General features: G+C 39.0%; 1 protein-coding gene across 1 annotated transcript in view; it reads right to left on the bottom strand.

Annotated features, from left to right (window-relative positions):
- The window catches only part of TPRG1 (tumor protein p63 regulated 1), a 103584-nt gene that overhangs the window by 65186 nt on the left and 20471 nt on the right, over window positions 1-17927 (bottom strand). The window contains exon 3 of the mRNA XM_044771290.2: window positions 3523-3699. Coding sequence (XP_044627225.1) covers window positions 3523-3699 — 177 coding nt within the window. The remainder of the gene's footprint in view (window positions 1-3522; window positions 3700-17927) is intronic.

The following is a 17927-nucleotide window of genomic DNA, read 5'->3' on the forward strand; positions in this document are numbered from 1 at the left end:
AGTATTCATGGGTCAAAGAAGAAATCATAAGAAAAATTAGGAGATATTTCTAACTGAATGATAATACAAGCTCAGCCTATCAAAGTCTGTGATAAACAGTGAAAGCAGTGCTTAGAAGGAAATTTATAGCTTTAAATGCTCATGTTAGAAAAGAAGAAAGGCAAAAATTCAGTGCCCTTGGGTTCCAAATTAAAAAGTTGAAAAAAGGAACAGCAAAGTAAACCAAAGGTACATAGAAGAAAGGAAAAAATAAAGAGCAAAAATCAACTAAATAGAAATCAGACAACAGTGAAAATTAGCAAAATGAAAAGCATATTCTTGTTAAAACCAAGAAAATTGATAGGTTCATCAAGAGAAAAAAGAGAAAATGCAGATCCCCAATATCAGGAAAGAAAGAAGGTATCACTAAATATAGATTTTAAAGAGACAATAGTGGAATACTAACAACTTTATGCTTTCAAATACAATTTAAATAAACTTAACAAATTCCTTGAAAAATACCATTTACCAACGTCAACACAAAATCAAACGAAAAGTATGAGTAACCCAATATTTATAAAACAAATTAACTTTATTATCGAAAACTATCCCACAAAGAAATCTCAGGCCCAGAAGATTTCCCTTATAAATTCTATCAGACATTCAAGGAAGAGATAACACCACTCAGATACAAAATCTTTTAGAAAATAAAAGAGGAGAGAATACTTTCCAACTTGTTTTATGAGGCCAGCATAACCCACATACTGAAACCTGGCAAAGACATTATGAAAGAATTAAATAAAAGACCAATCTGTCTCATGAACATAGACACAAAACTCCTTAAAAAAATATTAGCAAACTGAATGCAGCAATGTATAAAAGGGATAATGCCCCATGACTAAATGTGTTTATCTTAGGAATGCAAGGTTGATTTAATGTTTTAAAATCCTAATAAAAATAAGATTTTTTAAAATTAGGCAAGCTGATGGAAAAATACATATGCATAAATAAACAAATTCTAAAAAAAAAGAAGGTTAATAAGAAGGGAGTAACTCTATCTGATATTAAAACATAATAAAAGGTTATAATAATTGAAACCATTTTGTACTTTAATAAATACATGAATGGAATAGAGAATCCAGAAATAGGCACAAACACACATGGTAATGTATATATGATAGAGAAGAAAGAATGGAGTATTGAATAGATGATGTTGAAAACTCTAACCTGCCATCTGAATAAAAAATAAAGCTGATTGCACATATTTCTCCTTACTTAAAGTAATTCCAGATGAAACATAAATTTAACTATTTTTAAAAATAAAATTATAAAAACACTGGAAGAAAACTTGGAAATATCTTTTATGATTTCAATGTGGAGAAAGACTTTCTCAAAAAGAAATAAACTTAAAAACTTTGAAAGATTGATAAATTTGACAGCCTAAAACTCAAAGAGTGAGTCATAAATAGACAGTTCACAGAAAAATAAATAAATGGCTTTCTAACATAAGAAAAACATCTTTAACTTTCTTCAAATTCTACCACTGGAAAGAAAACAAAAGTAAGATATTTTTCTTTATCTCACTGGCAAAGCAAGAGTTTGATAACACGCAATGTTTCTGAGGATGTGTGAAAAAGGATGCATAAAGTGGTGTCACCTGTGTAGAAGGCAAGATGGCAATATCAGTTAAAATTCACATGACTTTTGATCTAATAAATGAATTTTGATCTAATAATTCCACTTACAGAAATTTGCACTACAGATACATTTTCACATTTGTGCAAAGTCCTACAGACAAGAATATTTAGAGCAGCATTGTTTAAAAATAAAAAATTTTAAAAGTAAAAATAAAGATCCATTGATGAAGGGCTGGATACATAGAGTAGGCTTAAAAGGGAATATTCTGCACTATTAAAAAGACGGAGGTTGATCTATACAGGATTATATAATAAAATCTCCAAGGTCTATCACTGGGTAAAATAGCTTGAGGCAAAAGAGTTTACAACATGTGTACCCATTGGCTAAAATAATTTGTGATGAATGTGTGTGTAGACACATACTTACAAATGTGTATAAACACACATATATACATCAAAGACATTTTCATTTGTATATATTTATAGACTATTTCTTAAAAAAAAATGAAACTGCTGACTATCACCTATGGAGATAATTCTGGAGAACTGAGAGTCGGAGGTGGGAGAGACATTTCCTGAAAATAAACATTTTTGTGATGTTTAAATATATGATTACCATGTGCATATATTATTGAAAAACTCTACCAGTTCAAAAAGATAGTGAGCTAAATCAATCTGTCAAAGCAAGTTAGTGAACTGGATCAATTAATTGCATTGATGAAAAAAGTAAATAAAAAATGTCTTAGGGCTGGCCCTGTGGCTGAGTGGTTGGGTTCGCGTGCTCTGCTGCAGGTGGCCCAGTGTTTCGTTGGTTCGAATCCTGGGCATGGACATGGCGCTGCTCATCAGGCCACGCTGAGGCGGCGTTCCACATGCCACAACAAAGAATATGCAACTATGCACCGGGGGGGGGGGGGGGGGGGGGGCGGTGTTTGGGGAGAAAAAGGAAAAAAATTTTAAAAATCTTAAAAAAAAATGTCTTTGATTTGGTATGGTTTATGTAAGGAAAACCAATCACTTGATCAAGATGTGGTTTAGAAAGATTTTTCAGTTCTTTTTCTGTGCCAGGCCCAATGCCAGGTGCTTAAGTGACCCCCCCCAAAAAAAGTACCTGCCCTCAAGGTGCTCACAGTTCAGTGGGAAGAACCCACATTCAGAGGCTCAGAGAAAGATTGCTGTCCTTCTGGCTTAGATCTAAAATGTCTAGGAAAGGCAGTTCCTTCTGAGACCATTACCAGAACTTAGTTTAACAAGTCCCCTTTGTAGACCCCCGCCAGGTCTCTTGGTAACTGTCAACATCTCTGAGACAGCTGATGTCCCCTCCACTAAACTTCCAGGGAAGATCCCAAAGAGACTTCTTTTAAGAAGAGCTATTAGCCATCGTGGATTAAACTTTCGAGAATAATTGATGGACAGAAAACTGTCCATTAAACTTTACGGAATAATTTCAATTCCAAAGGCATTACACTTTTTCCTACCTCCACTCCTTTGGTTGTGCCATTCCTTCTGTTTGGAATATTCTGAAACTTTTGTTCTCCTTCTTTGGCTAACTCCTACTAACATCAAATGTTGGCTCATGTGCCTCTCTAGGAAAGCTTCTCTGATTCTCTGCCACATGAATTAGGTTGAGGGCCTTTCCTCCATGCTCCTGCAGCTCTTTGCACCTTACATTCAACCATTTACTTGTCAGGTTCTCATATTAAAGTACAAATTTACTTAACGTTGTATCCCTGGTGTCCGACATAGAAGAGGAACTCAATGATTGTTGGATGGGCTCAACTGTAGAGCTTCAGTGTTCTCCCCTGGGTTCTCCCAGCTTACAGTCCTGAACTGACTTTGTGACTGATCTCCCTACATTCCCTGCTCCTACTGCACCACTTTTCCAAGTCTAAGACATCATACTCACTTGTCCAGTGACATCCTAGGGAACGCAAACTTGCCCAGGCAGACGCGATAGACAGCGCTCAGGGGAATGTGCTGCAACTGCACACAGCTGAGCATGATAAAGTCATATTTGCAGATCAAGAGAGTCTTGTCTGTGACCAGCAAAATCCTCTCCTTCTCATTGTTCCAGTGGTCTATCCTGCAGGAATCATCACAGAGAAGAAAAGTTGATGGCATAATCTTTCCAAGTTTAAGATAATGGCATTCACTGAAACATCTCTACTAAAACAGAAGATAGTAAGGTTTGATCACCTCAGAAGAAAGAGGGGCTGAGGAATACCTAATGCCATCCCCTTTCTCTCAGTCCAGCCCCGTGAACAAGGGAGGAGGGAAAGTGGAAGATCACAGGGATATATCTTATGACCACAGAGCTCAGAGATGACTACCCATGACGGGATCCATTAGGGGAGTAGCAAGTTTGCATCATGTTGGCTGTCAACTGATTCATGCTCCTCCACATCTTCTCAGTTCTTAGGAAAACTTCATGGAGCAGATCTTCTTCCAAGGATATCAAAAACATCTCTTTGTTCTAATTCAATCTGTACCACAAACTTTACTCACTATTCTTTAGCCTCTGCTAACCTCTAAAGGTTGAATTGCTGACTGGAGATAAAATCGAGACTTGAACACAAGTTCACTGACCCCCAAGCCACCACTATTTCAGCTCATTCTATCATATCCTTGTGGTATAAATATAGTGAAGCAAGTGAAGTGGGATTCTTATGAGCCAAGGACAAAGTAGACACTAGATACATGTTACTGAGTTGATTTGCTTCAGACTTGAGAGCCTTTTAGGGCATGCATGGAAAATTCTGACTGAGAGTTAAGATTCTCTCCAACAGAGAGAACAAGAAGAGATTGATTAAAACAACGGCTTCTGGTCAAAAGAAAGTGAGCAGGATCTGTAATTCCTCTTGCCCTCAGCAGTTTTGCTGTCTGTCTACTATAGCCTTTAGGATATAGAACTTCATGACTTTTATCAGAATTGTTTTAGTATATGCTTTGTTTTCCCTAAAAGACTGAAAAGGATGATTTGTGACTGATTCATATCTGAATCCACACTACACAGAATCGTCTGATGTACAGACAGTACAGGCTTTGCACTCCCATCCATTCTCACACAGTAACCACAGGGCTATTTTTAAAGTACAAACCGAATCATATCACTCCCCTGTTCACTTTATTAAGTAGCATCCCTTTGATCTTAGGATCAAATCCAAGCTATGTAACACGGACTGCAGGTCCCTATATGGCCTGGCCTCTGCCCAGCATTATCTCATAGCAGGCTGAGAACACTCATTGTCCAAGTCATGGTTCAAATGCCTTGTTCAAACAGGATTTCTTAAACTCCTATATAAACTTGACCCCCTATTACACTCTCTCAGAGCATCCTGATCCGTTTTCCTTTGTGGCACTTATCACTGTGTGTGAGAAGAAATGATACGTAAAATGTTTAGCAACAGGTACCATGTGAACACTGACTGACCAATACAGAGGATAGGGTGATGCTCATGAGTAGGGGCTGAGGATCATCTCTACATGTAAATGTGTGTGTGTGTGTGTGTGTGTGTTCCATGAAGGCAGAGACTGTGAATGCTGGGCTACTCTATCCAGTTCCTGTCAAACAGCCTGCTCTAAATAAACGTCTATTGAGTGAATAAATGAGTGCCAGTTATCACCATTTTGGAGGCCATTGGGCTGGGCAAGGGCCAGGTCTGGAAACTTCGAGCTGTATCACTTACTAGCTCTGTAAGACTGGACATTTCATCTGTCTATGGCTCTTGTTCATGTCTGTAAAATGGAGACAATATTAGTACTCATCTCATAAGTTTGGGGAGAGGATTAAGGGAAATTATTCTCAATCAATGCTCTATAAACTAGCTGTTATTATCACTGGCAGGGACCTAAGTCATTGAGTAATTTTGGGTGACCCAAATATATGCCATTCCTCAGTGTAGTCTAAAGTCAGACAGCCAAGAGACAGTTAGCAGGTAAGTCAATGGGAGGAGGAAAAAGAGGAGATGTGAAGGGGAGAAAAAAGGAGATGAAGAAGAGACAAAGAGGGAGAAGTCAAAGAAGGAAGAAAAGAAGGATGCGATCTGAGATGGTTGATGGAGGTCTTGTGTCTGCCAGCCATTGTGTATGCAAAAGTATTAGCTCTACATTTCCCCATGACTCTTTGAAGAAAGTCACATCTAAAGTCACTCAGCTAGAACACAATACTAGAGTTAGTGGGAGAGTCCAAGAGATCTGGTTTAAATCTTGGTTCTATGGTTTCCATCCATTCCAACAACACCGTGATACTCAACTCCTACTCCACTGAGACCAGGAGAGAATTCTTGATAATCTGTTTAACAGTCTCCGTTTTAGTCAGAAAGAGACAGGAACTCTGAAATGTCTTATCAGATATCTACATAAATTCCTCTAAATAGATTGCATCTACTTAGCAGCAAGTTATAAGCTGCTGCCTAATAAACCAGACTTGTTTTTAGTCTAAAAAAACCACAGCTTTTGGTTGAATGGTTTTACTGAAAATGTCAGCACTCCATAATGAGATTTATTTTAAAAGGTAAAGGATTCTGGAAAAAAAGAATTCTTTTTAGGAACACAGAGTGCTCTGCTTGACACAGACTCTGCATAATTTACATGTCGGGAAAGTCTGAATTCAGGCAAACACACAGGCCTATAAATAGTTTGGGGCCACCATCTCTAGCTCCTGGGTGGTATATTTATTTATTTAGACTTCAATCACACCTTTTTTCCCAAGTAACTCATGGAGAAAACATTGAATTTCATATTTCTAATATTAATATAATTAAAGTTTGGTTGGCAATAATATCCACAACAAATACAGGAGCAGGAGTAACAATAATATACTGTGTTCGTACAGCTCCTGGAGCTTTACAAAGCCCTTGAATAAGGATGCCCCCGTTTAATCCTCACAACAACCCTTTCGACTAGATGTTATTACCCTTATTTTAAAGACAAGGAAACGAAGGTCCAGAGATCCCTAAAATGACTTGCCCAATGTTTTGAACCCAGCAAGCAGTAGTGCAGAGATCTGAAACAGGAATCAATCAAGACACCAAATCCAGCCGTAGTGTCGGTTTTCTTCCCAGTCCCTCCCTCCTCCAAGTGGAAGACCCTACAGTGTGGAGTGAAAATATGGTAAAACCCACGTCTAGAAGGAGCTGATGTGATGATGTATTCTTCTCCTGGCACTGTTCTCTCTGGCAACAACACTCATGACAGTCCCTCACAAACGTTGTCCTCTTCCAGTGTTCCCCATCTGAGGCAAAAACCCTCCTTCCATTCAGTTATGTGAGCTAGAGACTTAAGAGTCATTCTGGACTCATCCCATTTCCTCACTTCCTGTGCCAAGTCCTAAACATGTTACTCCCAAAATCTCTCTCAAAGTCCCTGCTTCTCTCCATCTCAAGCTTCACCATCCTAATCCAGTCTTCTGTCTCTCCTGCCTGGACTGTTGCAGTCACCCTCTCACCAGGCTTGGGCTTCTAGTCACCAAGACCTAGTTTGCCTACGTCTACTCTTATTCCCTTCCAACCTCATCACCATACTGCACTGAAGTAGACTTTTCAGAAAAACAAATTGGGCCTTCACCTCCCCACTCCAGCTTCAAACACTCCAATAGTTCCCCATAGCTCTTACAAGAAATGACAGAAATTCTTCACCTGGTCTACCAGGCTCTTCAGGGTCAAGCTTTACCTATTTCTCTCACCTCCTCTCGGGCTCGGACTCTCCACTCCATTCTCCTTGATTGTCTTTCAGTTTCTTGTACTCACTGTGCCCACTCCTACCAAAGGGACTTTGCACATGCTGTTCTCTCTGCTGGCAATGTTTTTCCTGATCTTTTTCACCTAGTTAACTCCTACAGTGCTGAGCTCAATTACTTCTTACTCTGGCTAGCTTTCCCAGATCTCTGTGACTTCTTCTTTTCTTTCCAATATATAGTTTCATAGCACTTCACATTTCTCCTTCACAGTACTTACCCAAGATGCAATTTTACAGTTATTTCTATGATTACTTCATTAATGTTTATCTCTTCTCCTATGCGGTAAACTCCACAAAGACAGAGTTAGGGTGTGTCTTAGCATTCTTAGCATTGTGTCTCCAAGGTTGTGTAGGTATCCAAAAAATATTTCTGAAATGAACTAGTGAAGAATTACCAATCTTTGTGCTGTGCAAGCTGTATGCCTTGCCTCATACTGCTTGCAGAATCCTATCCTCTGGTTTACACATTGAAATACTCCTCCCCAAAAGAGCACGTTTTCAAGAAATAATCAGTAACACTGGGAAAATGTTCATGCGATAAGAGTGAGAAAGAGCAGGATACAATATACTACCTTCAGTATACTTCCAATTTCGTAACAACAACAAAAGGATACATAGATCAAAATGTTAATACTGATTATTTCTGAGTGGTGGGATTTCAAATGACTTTCATTTCTTTTCATGCTTTTGTTAGCTAGAGCTTAATTTTTTTGATAGTGAACATTCTACTTTTATGATAAAAAAGATAATTTTAAAAATGAAAAAAATATCATCCCTCCTTCACATACCCAGCTTAAATCTTATCTGTTTCACAGAGGCTTCCCCTCACCTCCTCACCCCCGAGGGGATGTCATCTTTCTTTCCTTTAAATACTTGCAAGTCTCTATCAGTGTCTCGGTTAGGGCCTTCATCACAACCTTCTCTATATTACGGTGATTTCTATATTTGTCCTATTGTTCCCCCAACATTTGAGGAGAGACCCTCTGGTGGAGAGGTGGTGCCTTAGTCATGTCTGGGACCCTTTACTGTGCCAGCACAGAGTCAAAGAAAGCAGGGTCTTAGCAAGTGAGTAGAGCATGGAATTAAAAAACTAGAACCTAAGATTCTCCCTTCTGGTGTGGGGGCCCGTTTCTCCTAGCAGAAGCTTTGCTACATCTCCTCTTGCCCCCGCTGTTCCTCAGCACCAGAGTCATTTCACTATTTGAGGGGAAGGGGCCCTACCCTCCAACATAAGGGGGACCTAGGAGCCCTGTGCAATTCGCAGTTTCCTCAGATGACAACAGTTTCGCCAGCAGAGGGCAACAGCGAACTAGCAATGACAGGTAGGACCCAGCAGAGAAAGTTTCCAAGACCCCCACCCGCTTACTCAAACCATCCCAGATGCCTTCTCAGTGGCCCCAGACCTATGCCTAACAATACTTTCAGTTGTTCATTTAAGGCTGTGTCAAATCAGTTTGTAGTTTAGAAATGATTTTCCTCCAAAGAAGATTTTTTTCTAATAATATTCCCCCCACACCCATGCACACATGCACACATACAAACACCGTTCAGTAGAGACATCTTCCCTGATGCTGACTACAATGACTATACCTGATTTACAGATCAATCTTCTTTCATGTACCCCTCCAGCCTCTGAGCACAGCCCAGCCCTTGAAAGAGGAAGACAGTACCTTGGCTAGCCAGGAATCGGCAACCCAAGAGGAAAACACTGAATCATTCATTCCACACATATTCGCTGAGCACCCACTGTGTTCCAGGCCCTGAAGAGAATCCAGTTTTGGTTTGCTCTTCAAACACAAACAGATGAAAAATGCATGGCATTGCAGCAAAGCAATTTCCCTCCCCCTGAGTTAAGTGAAGTCTTAAAAAACCTTTAGCTAAATAATCTACATGCAATTCTCTACTTACTCTTTCCCTGGGCCTCTCCAATTTGTTTAAAATAGGGGACCCTCCAAGTAAACACAATATTCTAATAAAAACCTGATGTCCACAAACATTCCCTGGTCCCAGGTCCCCTGACTTGACATCCTGTGGTTCATTTTTTCTCCCCATCACCACATGCAGCCAGTCACATACCAGGTGCTGTGCTAGCTACTGGGAGTACCAAAAAGAGCATGCTGCTCTTAAGGAATACATAGTTCTCTAAGATGTGAGGTGAAACCATGTAGGGAAGAGCTAATATGGCACCCAACGGCCTGAAGAGGCTTGATAATGGTAACACAAGTCCACAGACTCAGCTCTCCAGATTCCCAGTCCATTGGCCACAGGGATGAGGAACAGGAGCCCCAGGCATCTGTCATTTGATGCCCTTGAACAAGATTCTCTTATCAACACTTCATTTCTTGCTATTTGGTGAACGCCTCCGTGTTAGAGAAGCACAAATTGCAAAGTACAAATGATTCTTTGGAATGGACACAAAAAAGGCCCCAGGAGTACTTATTCACTTCAACACTTCTTTACCGTGTACTACTGTAGGACAGAGTGTCCCCATAAAACATAGACAGGACGGACCTGGGAATATCCATTTGTGTATCCACAAAGACTATTGTTTTCCTAGGTGAGAGAAGTCCTATCATGGAGTTTCATATTGTTTCAGCTGATTGCCAAAAAAACAATGGTCAATTTTTCCCTTGGAAAACAAAGAGGTTTGTGGGTTCTGAAAATATAATAAAAATTAGAAACAATCAGTCTTAGTTGGGAAATAATACATATATATAATTTACATATATGTTTAGGTGTGTGTATGTATATATGTATGTGTACATATATGAATGTGTACATGTATATATATGCCAGGTCTGAAGCTTCTGAGATCTACATGTACTTACGAATAATTCTGCCATGCATTTTCCGTAGATTACAACAGAAACCTTTATTGACTGTGGGTCTTCTCTGGATCAGGTACTGTGCCAGATGCTATGTACATGTTACTTCTTTTCATCCTCACCAATACAGGTGAGGAAGCTGAGGCTCAGGGAGGTGTTATGGACTGAACATTTGTTCCCCCCCAAATTCATATGTTAAAGCCCTAACCCCTCAATGTGGTGGTGCTAAGAGGTGGGGCCTTTGGAATGTGATCAGGATTCAATGAGGTCATGAGGGCGGAGCTCCCATGATAGGATTAGTGCTCGTATAAGAAGAGACATCCTCTCTTCAGGATGTGAGGACACAGTGAGAGAGCAAGCCAGGAAGAGAACGCTCACCAAGAACTGGATCTGTAGGCATCTTGATTTTGGACTGCCCAGTCTCCAGAACTGGGAGAGACAAATGTCCATTGTTTAAGCCACCAAGTCTATGGTATTCTGTTATAGCCCCCTGAGCTGACTAATACAGGAGGTTAACTTGTTCTAAGTAACAAAGCCAGGATTCATCCAAAGTATGTTTCACTTTAAGCCATTGAGCTCTCTACTTTACCAAACCACCATCCACTAAGAAGGTAATGAAATCTCTCCATGTAATCAATAAATATTGCTGAATATCTATAGCATAGCAAAGACATTATATAAGTGTTCAGACTGTGAACTCCTCTACAATTGTCCCTGTTATTAAGAAGCTTATAATCCAATGTGGGAGAAGATAAGTAAACCAAATATGATGGTATAGAGTGACAAATAATAAGAAGGAAACTTACTTACAATGCTATGGAAATCTTGACTAACGGTTAACATTTATTTAGTGCTTACATTGTATGAGTTTTTGCTTTAAGTGCTTCATATGGATTACTTCATTTATGCTCATAGCAACCCTGAGGAAGGTAGTGTCATTATCCCCATTTTCCAGATGAGCAACTAGAGCATAAAAAATTTAAATAACCTTCCCAGAGTGATCCAGCCAGAAGTTCTGGAACTGCAGTTCAAACTGAGGCAGTCTGCCTCCAGAGTCCACATTTTTAATTAATTACTTTGCTTTACTGAAAGGCATCTAAAACCACCTTGGAAGTCAGGCAAGGCTCTAGGTGAAGCATGCAGGAAGGCTTTGAAGGATGAGCAGAGAAATTAGTTTTCTACAGAGGAAGCTGCATGTACAGGGATGTGTTCAGGATGACGTTAGATGAAACGTGTTTGCACAGTATGTAAATGAAAACCATGGAGAGCACCCATGAAGCTCCTGATTCAGGATTGCTGAGATGGGATCCCAGGCGTCTATATCCTTTTACGTCTGATAAGAGGTTAATATTTACAATATATAAATAACTCATACAACTAAATAACAGCAAAAAACAAACAATAAAAACAAATTTTTTAAACAATCCAATTAAAAAATAGGCAGAGGATATGAACAGACATTTCTCCAAAGGTAAACAGATGGCCAACAGGCACATGAAAAGATGCTCAACATCACTAATTATTAGGGAAATGCAAGTCAAAACCACAATGAGATATCACCTCATGCCCATCAGAATGGCTATTATTAAAAAGAAAAGAAATAGCAAGCATTGGAGAGGACGTGGAGAAAAGGGAACACTCGTACATCGCTGGTGGGAATGCAAACTGGTGCAGCCACCATGGAAAATAGTATGGAGATTCCTCAAAAAAATGAAGACCAGAGCTGCTATATGATCTAACAATGCCACTTCTGGGTACTTAACAAAGAACACAGAAACACTAATTGGAAAAGATATATGCATTCCTAGGTTCATTGCAGCATTATTCACAATGCCCATGACTTGGAAACAACCTAGGTGCCCATCACTGAATGGATAAAGATGCAGTATATATATACTACTCAGCCATAGAAAAGATGAAATCTTGCCATTTGCAACAACATGGATGGACCTTGAGGGCATTATGCTAAGCAAAATAAGTCAGACAGACAAAGCCAAATACCGTACGATCTCACTCATATGTGGAAAATAAAAAGCAACGACAAACAAACACACAGATATAGAGAATAGTTTGGTAGTTATCAGAGGGGTTGTAGGCGGGGGGAGGGTGAAAGGGGTAAAAGGGCACATATGTACAGTGATAAATGGCAATTAGACTGGGTGGTGCACATAGAAATTGAAATATAATGACGTACACTTGAAATTTGTATAACGTTATAAACCAATGTTACCTCAATAAAAATAAATAAATAAAAATATTTTAAAAATTAAAAATAAATAAAACCAACCCAAAAACAAAGACATCTTCTGGAGCTGATATAGAAATTTGAGTTATATCTGGAAGCTTTCAGCCACCCAGGTGGGCCTTCTTTGAGCCTAGACCCAAAGAATTTTTATGTGGCACTGGAAGATTTGTGGATTTACCCAACATTTCAAATTGGAATGCTTCAGAGTATTTCCAAGGAGTGCTTTTCCAATCCAAATAATTAATCCTGACCACCCTCACTTTGTCAAAATTTCTCTAAACTCCAGGAATGAACCTCTTCTGCTTCCTATTCCTCTAGACAGGATAACTAAGACCAGAGAGCATCACTACAGCATGTCATGGTCCCAATCTTGTCCTGGCACAGAGAAACCGCTTTGTGAGTGCTAATTTCTTTTTTTATGTCCCCTCCCTGAAGACAAACTGTACTTGACTGTCAGTTTTGTCAAGACTCCTAGGAACTTAAGATTCACTTTAACCACAAAACAGTCTTTATTTTATTTTGTGTTTCAAGTGCTAGGTTCCTGAGCAGCAGTGTAGCCTATCACGCTGGCCTGTGGACGGAGATGCAGCTCTGACCCTTCCTAGCTGCGAGATCTTGCAAATGTTACTTATCCTTTCTAAGATTCATTTTCCACACCTCCAAAATGAAAATAATAATAGTATATAGCTTATGGGGTTGTGAATTTAAGAAAGAGTGCATATAGAACACTTAGTAAAATGTAAAATATGCAATTACTGTTAGCTATCAATATGATGATGATGATGATGAAGAACTATTCTAAATCCCTTTTAAACACTTTCGCAACATTTATTGAAGTAATAAATAAACTAATGAACAGGTAATTGAAGTAAAGCCACTTAAAAAGAAATCTTCAAGCCTATGACAGTTTTTGGATAAACAAAATATTTCTATTTCAATTTCCTAGAACTTAAAAGGGTACTCATTAGTTCCACATATGTCAGACAAGTTTTGTCTGTTTATCTGTTTGTTTGTCTGACACAGCTGGATGCATTTTCATTATGTTGGATCTTATATTTGAGTTACTCTAAAAAATATAGACCATGCACTCTATGTGAACCTCTCTTTGTAGATGGCAGCTGTAGGAGACCTTATAAGACACTAGGAGTAGTTGAAACAAAGACCAAACAGGACACCCATAGACTGTCGATTGCAGGAGTCATGTCACACTCATTTAGACACCCTGGCCGGAGAAGCCAGCAGTGGATTAAAAAATGAGCCCACAGCCCAGTGGCACAGTGGTTAAGTGGGCACGTTCCATTTCAGCAGCCCAGGGTTTGCCGGTTCAGATCCCGGGTGCAGACATGGCACCACTCAGCAAGCCATGCTGTGGTAGGTGTCCCATATATAAAGTAGAGGAAGATGGGCATGGATGTTAGCTCAGGGCCAGTCTTCCTCAGCAAAAAGAGGAGGATTGGCAGCAGATGCTAGCTCACAGCTAATCTTCCTCAAAAAAAATAAATAAAAGAGCCCAAGTCAGAAGTCACAAGGCAGCAGCTAAGGAATATTGCTCAGAGTCAAGTCATTGATTTGCGATTGAACTTATTCTCTCTAAGTGGCATAAAGGAGGTATTTTTTTAGAAAAACAATGCCAGGTAACCAGTGCAGAAATAATCCCACCTAATGATCTAACAAATGTTTATTGAGCAATTATTATACTCCAGGCTGTATTGGTATAGTGGTGAATAAAATAAGCTCCTGTTGTAGGAGGGGACATGGACAAAAGGACACAGATGCATAAATATAGAGACCTAGATATAAGGGAGACAGGTGAATCCCTGTAGGAGTAGTATCTAGGTGAAGTGAAGAGCTAGTGCAAAGGCCCTGAGATGGGATCCATCACGTTTCATTAAACAGCAAGGAAGCCAGTGTGACCAAAGCGAAAGGGGCAAGGAGGAGAGTGGAGGGAGATTTAAACAGAAGCCACATCACAGGCCGAACACCCACAGTTTCTTTGCGATTTAGGAATGTTTTTCACATTAAATGGTTATTATCCTCCACTTTACAGATGGAGGAAACGCACCTCAATAAAGTGACATCTGTCTAGCACTAAGTGACAAAGCCAAGGCCAGAATCCAGCTCTTCTGACCCCCAGCCCAGGACATATACGTTCCATCTGGCTGCTTCTCCCACTTATTTCCCTACGCAGCCAGGCAACTTTGCTCTCCCTACAACACTACCATCAGAAAGAGGATATTTTAAAAGCTACACAAAAGACAAGACTCTGGACACATGCTATCCTTCTCTCTTTCCCACAAAATGACTGAAAAGCTGTTGTAGAGCTCAAGTCCTCCACAGCACACCAGGAGCTAACAAGGGCCCCACCCGCTGAGTGGCTTTTTCCTCCCCTGAATTCACTTCAGGGGATCCACTTGATCAGAAGCCAAGGAAGCTGGCAGGAGAACAAGGCCTAATTCTGAGGAGGTGGCAGAGAGGGAAGAACAAAGGGACAAGATACAACAAATACGCATATCTCCCCACCTCCATTGTTGTGTTTTTTAAAATAGGAGAGATGTCTGCTTACTGTACTGTTGGTTACAGATCTCTGGGTATAGGAGACACAGCCCAGATCAGGCAAGCCCAAGAAGAGAAGATGGGTTATCAAAACACTCTGAGGAATCCCACAGAAATCCAAGAACAGGAACCATACACGGCTGGGCTTTATGATACCTGGAAAGTCACAGGAATGAAAGCTACTCTCTCAGAGGCTGTCTCTATCATTTCTGTGTGTGTCTATACACCTCATCTGTCTCCCTTGACTGGTGTGCTCCTTTTGCTCACTGCCAAAGTTTATTTCTCTTTAATTCAACCTTGCCTATGACCTTTAATTCTTTCCTTCATCCTGACTCTACATGAATTTTCGGATCCGCTCTCATAGCTAACTGGCCTCTATAGCTGTGTATCTCCCAGTTCACATTCTCCAGATAGAAAATTCTTTTCATCCAAATCATTCCTCTGAGCTGTCTTTTTGGGTCACAGGCCAGCTGATGGATGAGCCCCTATCTGACCAATCAGTGATGGCCAGAGGCTGAAGTTACAGAGCAGAAAATAGGAATTGCCAGTGAGGTTCACTTTATTGTTCTTTTTCAGGATTATTTTAGCTATGCTAATTACTTTGTCTTTCCATAAAAATTTTGGAAGAATCTTGCCTATATCTACAAAAAATCTTGCTGATAATTTGAAAGGAATTATGTAAACCTGTATATCAAATTTGGGGAGACTTGGTATCATTACTATATTGGGTCTTCCAATCTATGAACATGGTATTTCTCTCCATTTATTTAAATTTTCTTTGATTTCTTTCATCAGCATTCTGTAGCTTTCAGCATGCAAGTTCTATACATATTTTATTAGATTTACACTTAAATATTTCTTCTTTGAGTGATTATAAATGTTACTGCATTTTTAATATATTTTTACTTCTTTAATGCTAGTGTATAGAAATACAATTGATTTTCATATGTTGATCTTGTACCCTGCAACCTTGCTAAACTTATTTATTAGTTCTGGGAATTCTTTTGTAGATTCTTGGAATTTTCTACAAAGACTCATGCCATCTATAATTAGGGACAATTTTTCTTTCTTTCTTTCTGATCCATATGCCCTTTACTTCCTTTTCTTGTCTTATTGTGCTGGCTAAAACTTCCAATGCTATGCTGAATAGTGGTAGTGAGAGAGGACACCTGTGCCTTGTTCCTGATCTTAGGGGGAAAACACTAGTCTTTTCCCAATAGCATGATGTTAACTGTAGGTTTTATGTAGATGTTCTTTATCAAATTGAAAAAGTTCCCCTTCTGTTATTTTTCTGAGAGTTTTTATCATGAATGAGTGTGTTGAAATTTGTCAAATGCTTTCTCAGCATCAATTGATCTGATCGTGTAATTTTTCTTCTTCAGCCTGTTACCATGGTGGATTACACTGATAAGTTTTCCAACACCGAACCAGCCTTGCATCCCTGGAACAAACTCCACTTGGTCATGGTATATAGTTATTTTTATATATTAATGAATTCTATTTGCTGACATTTTGTTAAGAACTTTTGTGTTTATATTCCTGAGGGATATTGGTTTGTAGTTTTAGTTTTGTAATGTCTTTGTCTGGATTCAGTATCAGGTTAGTACTGGCTTCAGAGAATGAGCTGGGAAGTTTGCCCTCCTCTTCTATTTCCTTGAAAAGATTATGTAAATTCGTGTTCATTCTTCTCTAAACATTTAATAAGTTTCTCCAGTGAAACAATCTGGGCCTGGAGATTTCTTTTTTGGGCGTTTTTAGTTACAAATTCAATTTCCTTATTGTTATAGGGCTATTCAAATGATCCATTTCATATTGGGTGAGTTGTGGTAGTTTTTGCGTTTTGAAGAATTGGTCCATTTCATCTAAGTTGTCAAGTTTATGTATGTAGAGTTGTTAGCTGTAATCACTTATTGTCTCTTTGTTGTTTGCAGGGTCTGTAGTGATATACCCTTTTTCATTCCTAATACCGGGATTTTGTGTCTTCTCTCTTGTTTTCTTTGTCAGTCTTGCTAAAAGCTTGTCAATTTTATTGAACTTTTCAGAGATCCAGCTTTTTGCTTCATTAATTTTCTCTATTGTTTTGGGGGTGTTTTTCACTGATGTCTACTCTTTATTATTTCCTTCCTTCTGCTCACTTTGAGTTGGTTCATTCTTCTTTTTCAAGTTTCTTAAAGCAGGAGCTTAGACTATTGTTTTAAGACTTTTCCTCAATTGATTTGAGCACTTTTTCTTTAGTGCTATAAATTTCTCTCTCAGGACCACTTTAACTGTATTCCAGCATTTCGATATATTGTATTTTTATTTGCATTCGGTTCGTTGTACTTTTTATTTCCTTTGAAACTTCCTCTTTGATCACTGGAAGTTTCTAAGTGTTTAGAGATTTTCCTGTTATCTTTCTGTACTGATTTCTCATTTGATTTCATTGTAGTCAAAGAACATACTCTGTACGATTTCAATTCTTTTAAATTTGGTGAGGTTTGTTTTGTGGCTCAGGATATGTTGGATCTTGGTATATGTTCTGTAGATGCTCGAACAAAATGTGTATTCTTCTGTTACTGGGTAAAGTGTTCTACAAATGTTGATTGGTTCCTGTTGGTGGTATTGAGTTCTTTTAAATCTTTGCTGACTTTCTGCCTATTTGTCATATCAATTAGTGAGAGAATGGTATTGAAGTCTTTAACCATAATCATGGATTTGTCTATTTCTCCTTTCAGTTCTATCTGTTTTTATTTCACACATTTTGCACTTCTGTTATTTGGTGCATAACCTTTTAGGATTGCTCTGTCCTTTTGGTGGATTGACCCTTGTATCATTACACAATTCCTTCTCTGTCCCTGGTAGTTTTCTTTGCTCAGGAATCTACAGTTTTATTCATTCACAAAGCACAGCATTTCAAAAGCCACAGCAATTCTTAAAGTTTCTGGTTCTTTCTACTAAACAGACCAGTGGAAG

Source organism: Equus asinus, chromosome 5 (assembly GCF_041296235.1).
Source record: "Equus asinus isolate D_3611 breed Donkey chromosome 5, EquAss-T2T_v2, whole genome shotgun sequence".
NCBI lineage: Eukaryota > Metazoa > Chordata > Mammalia > Perissodactyla > Equidae > Equus > Equus asinus.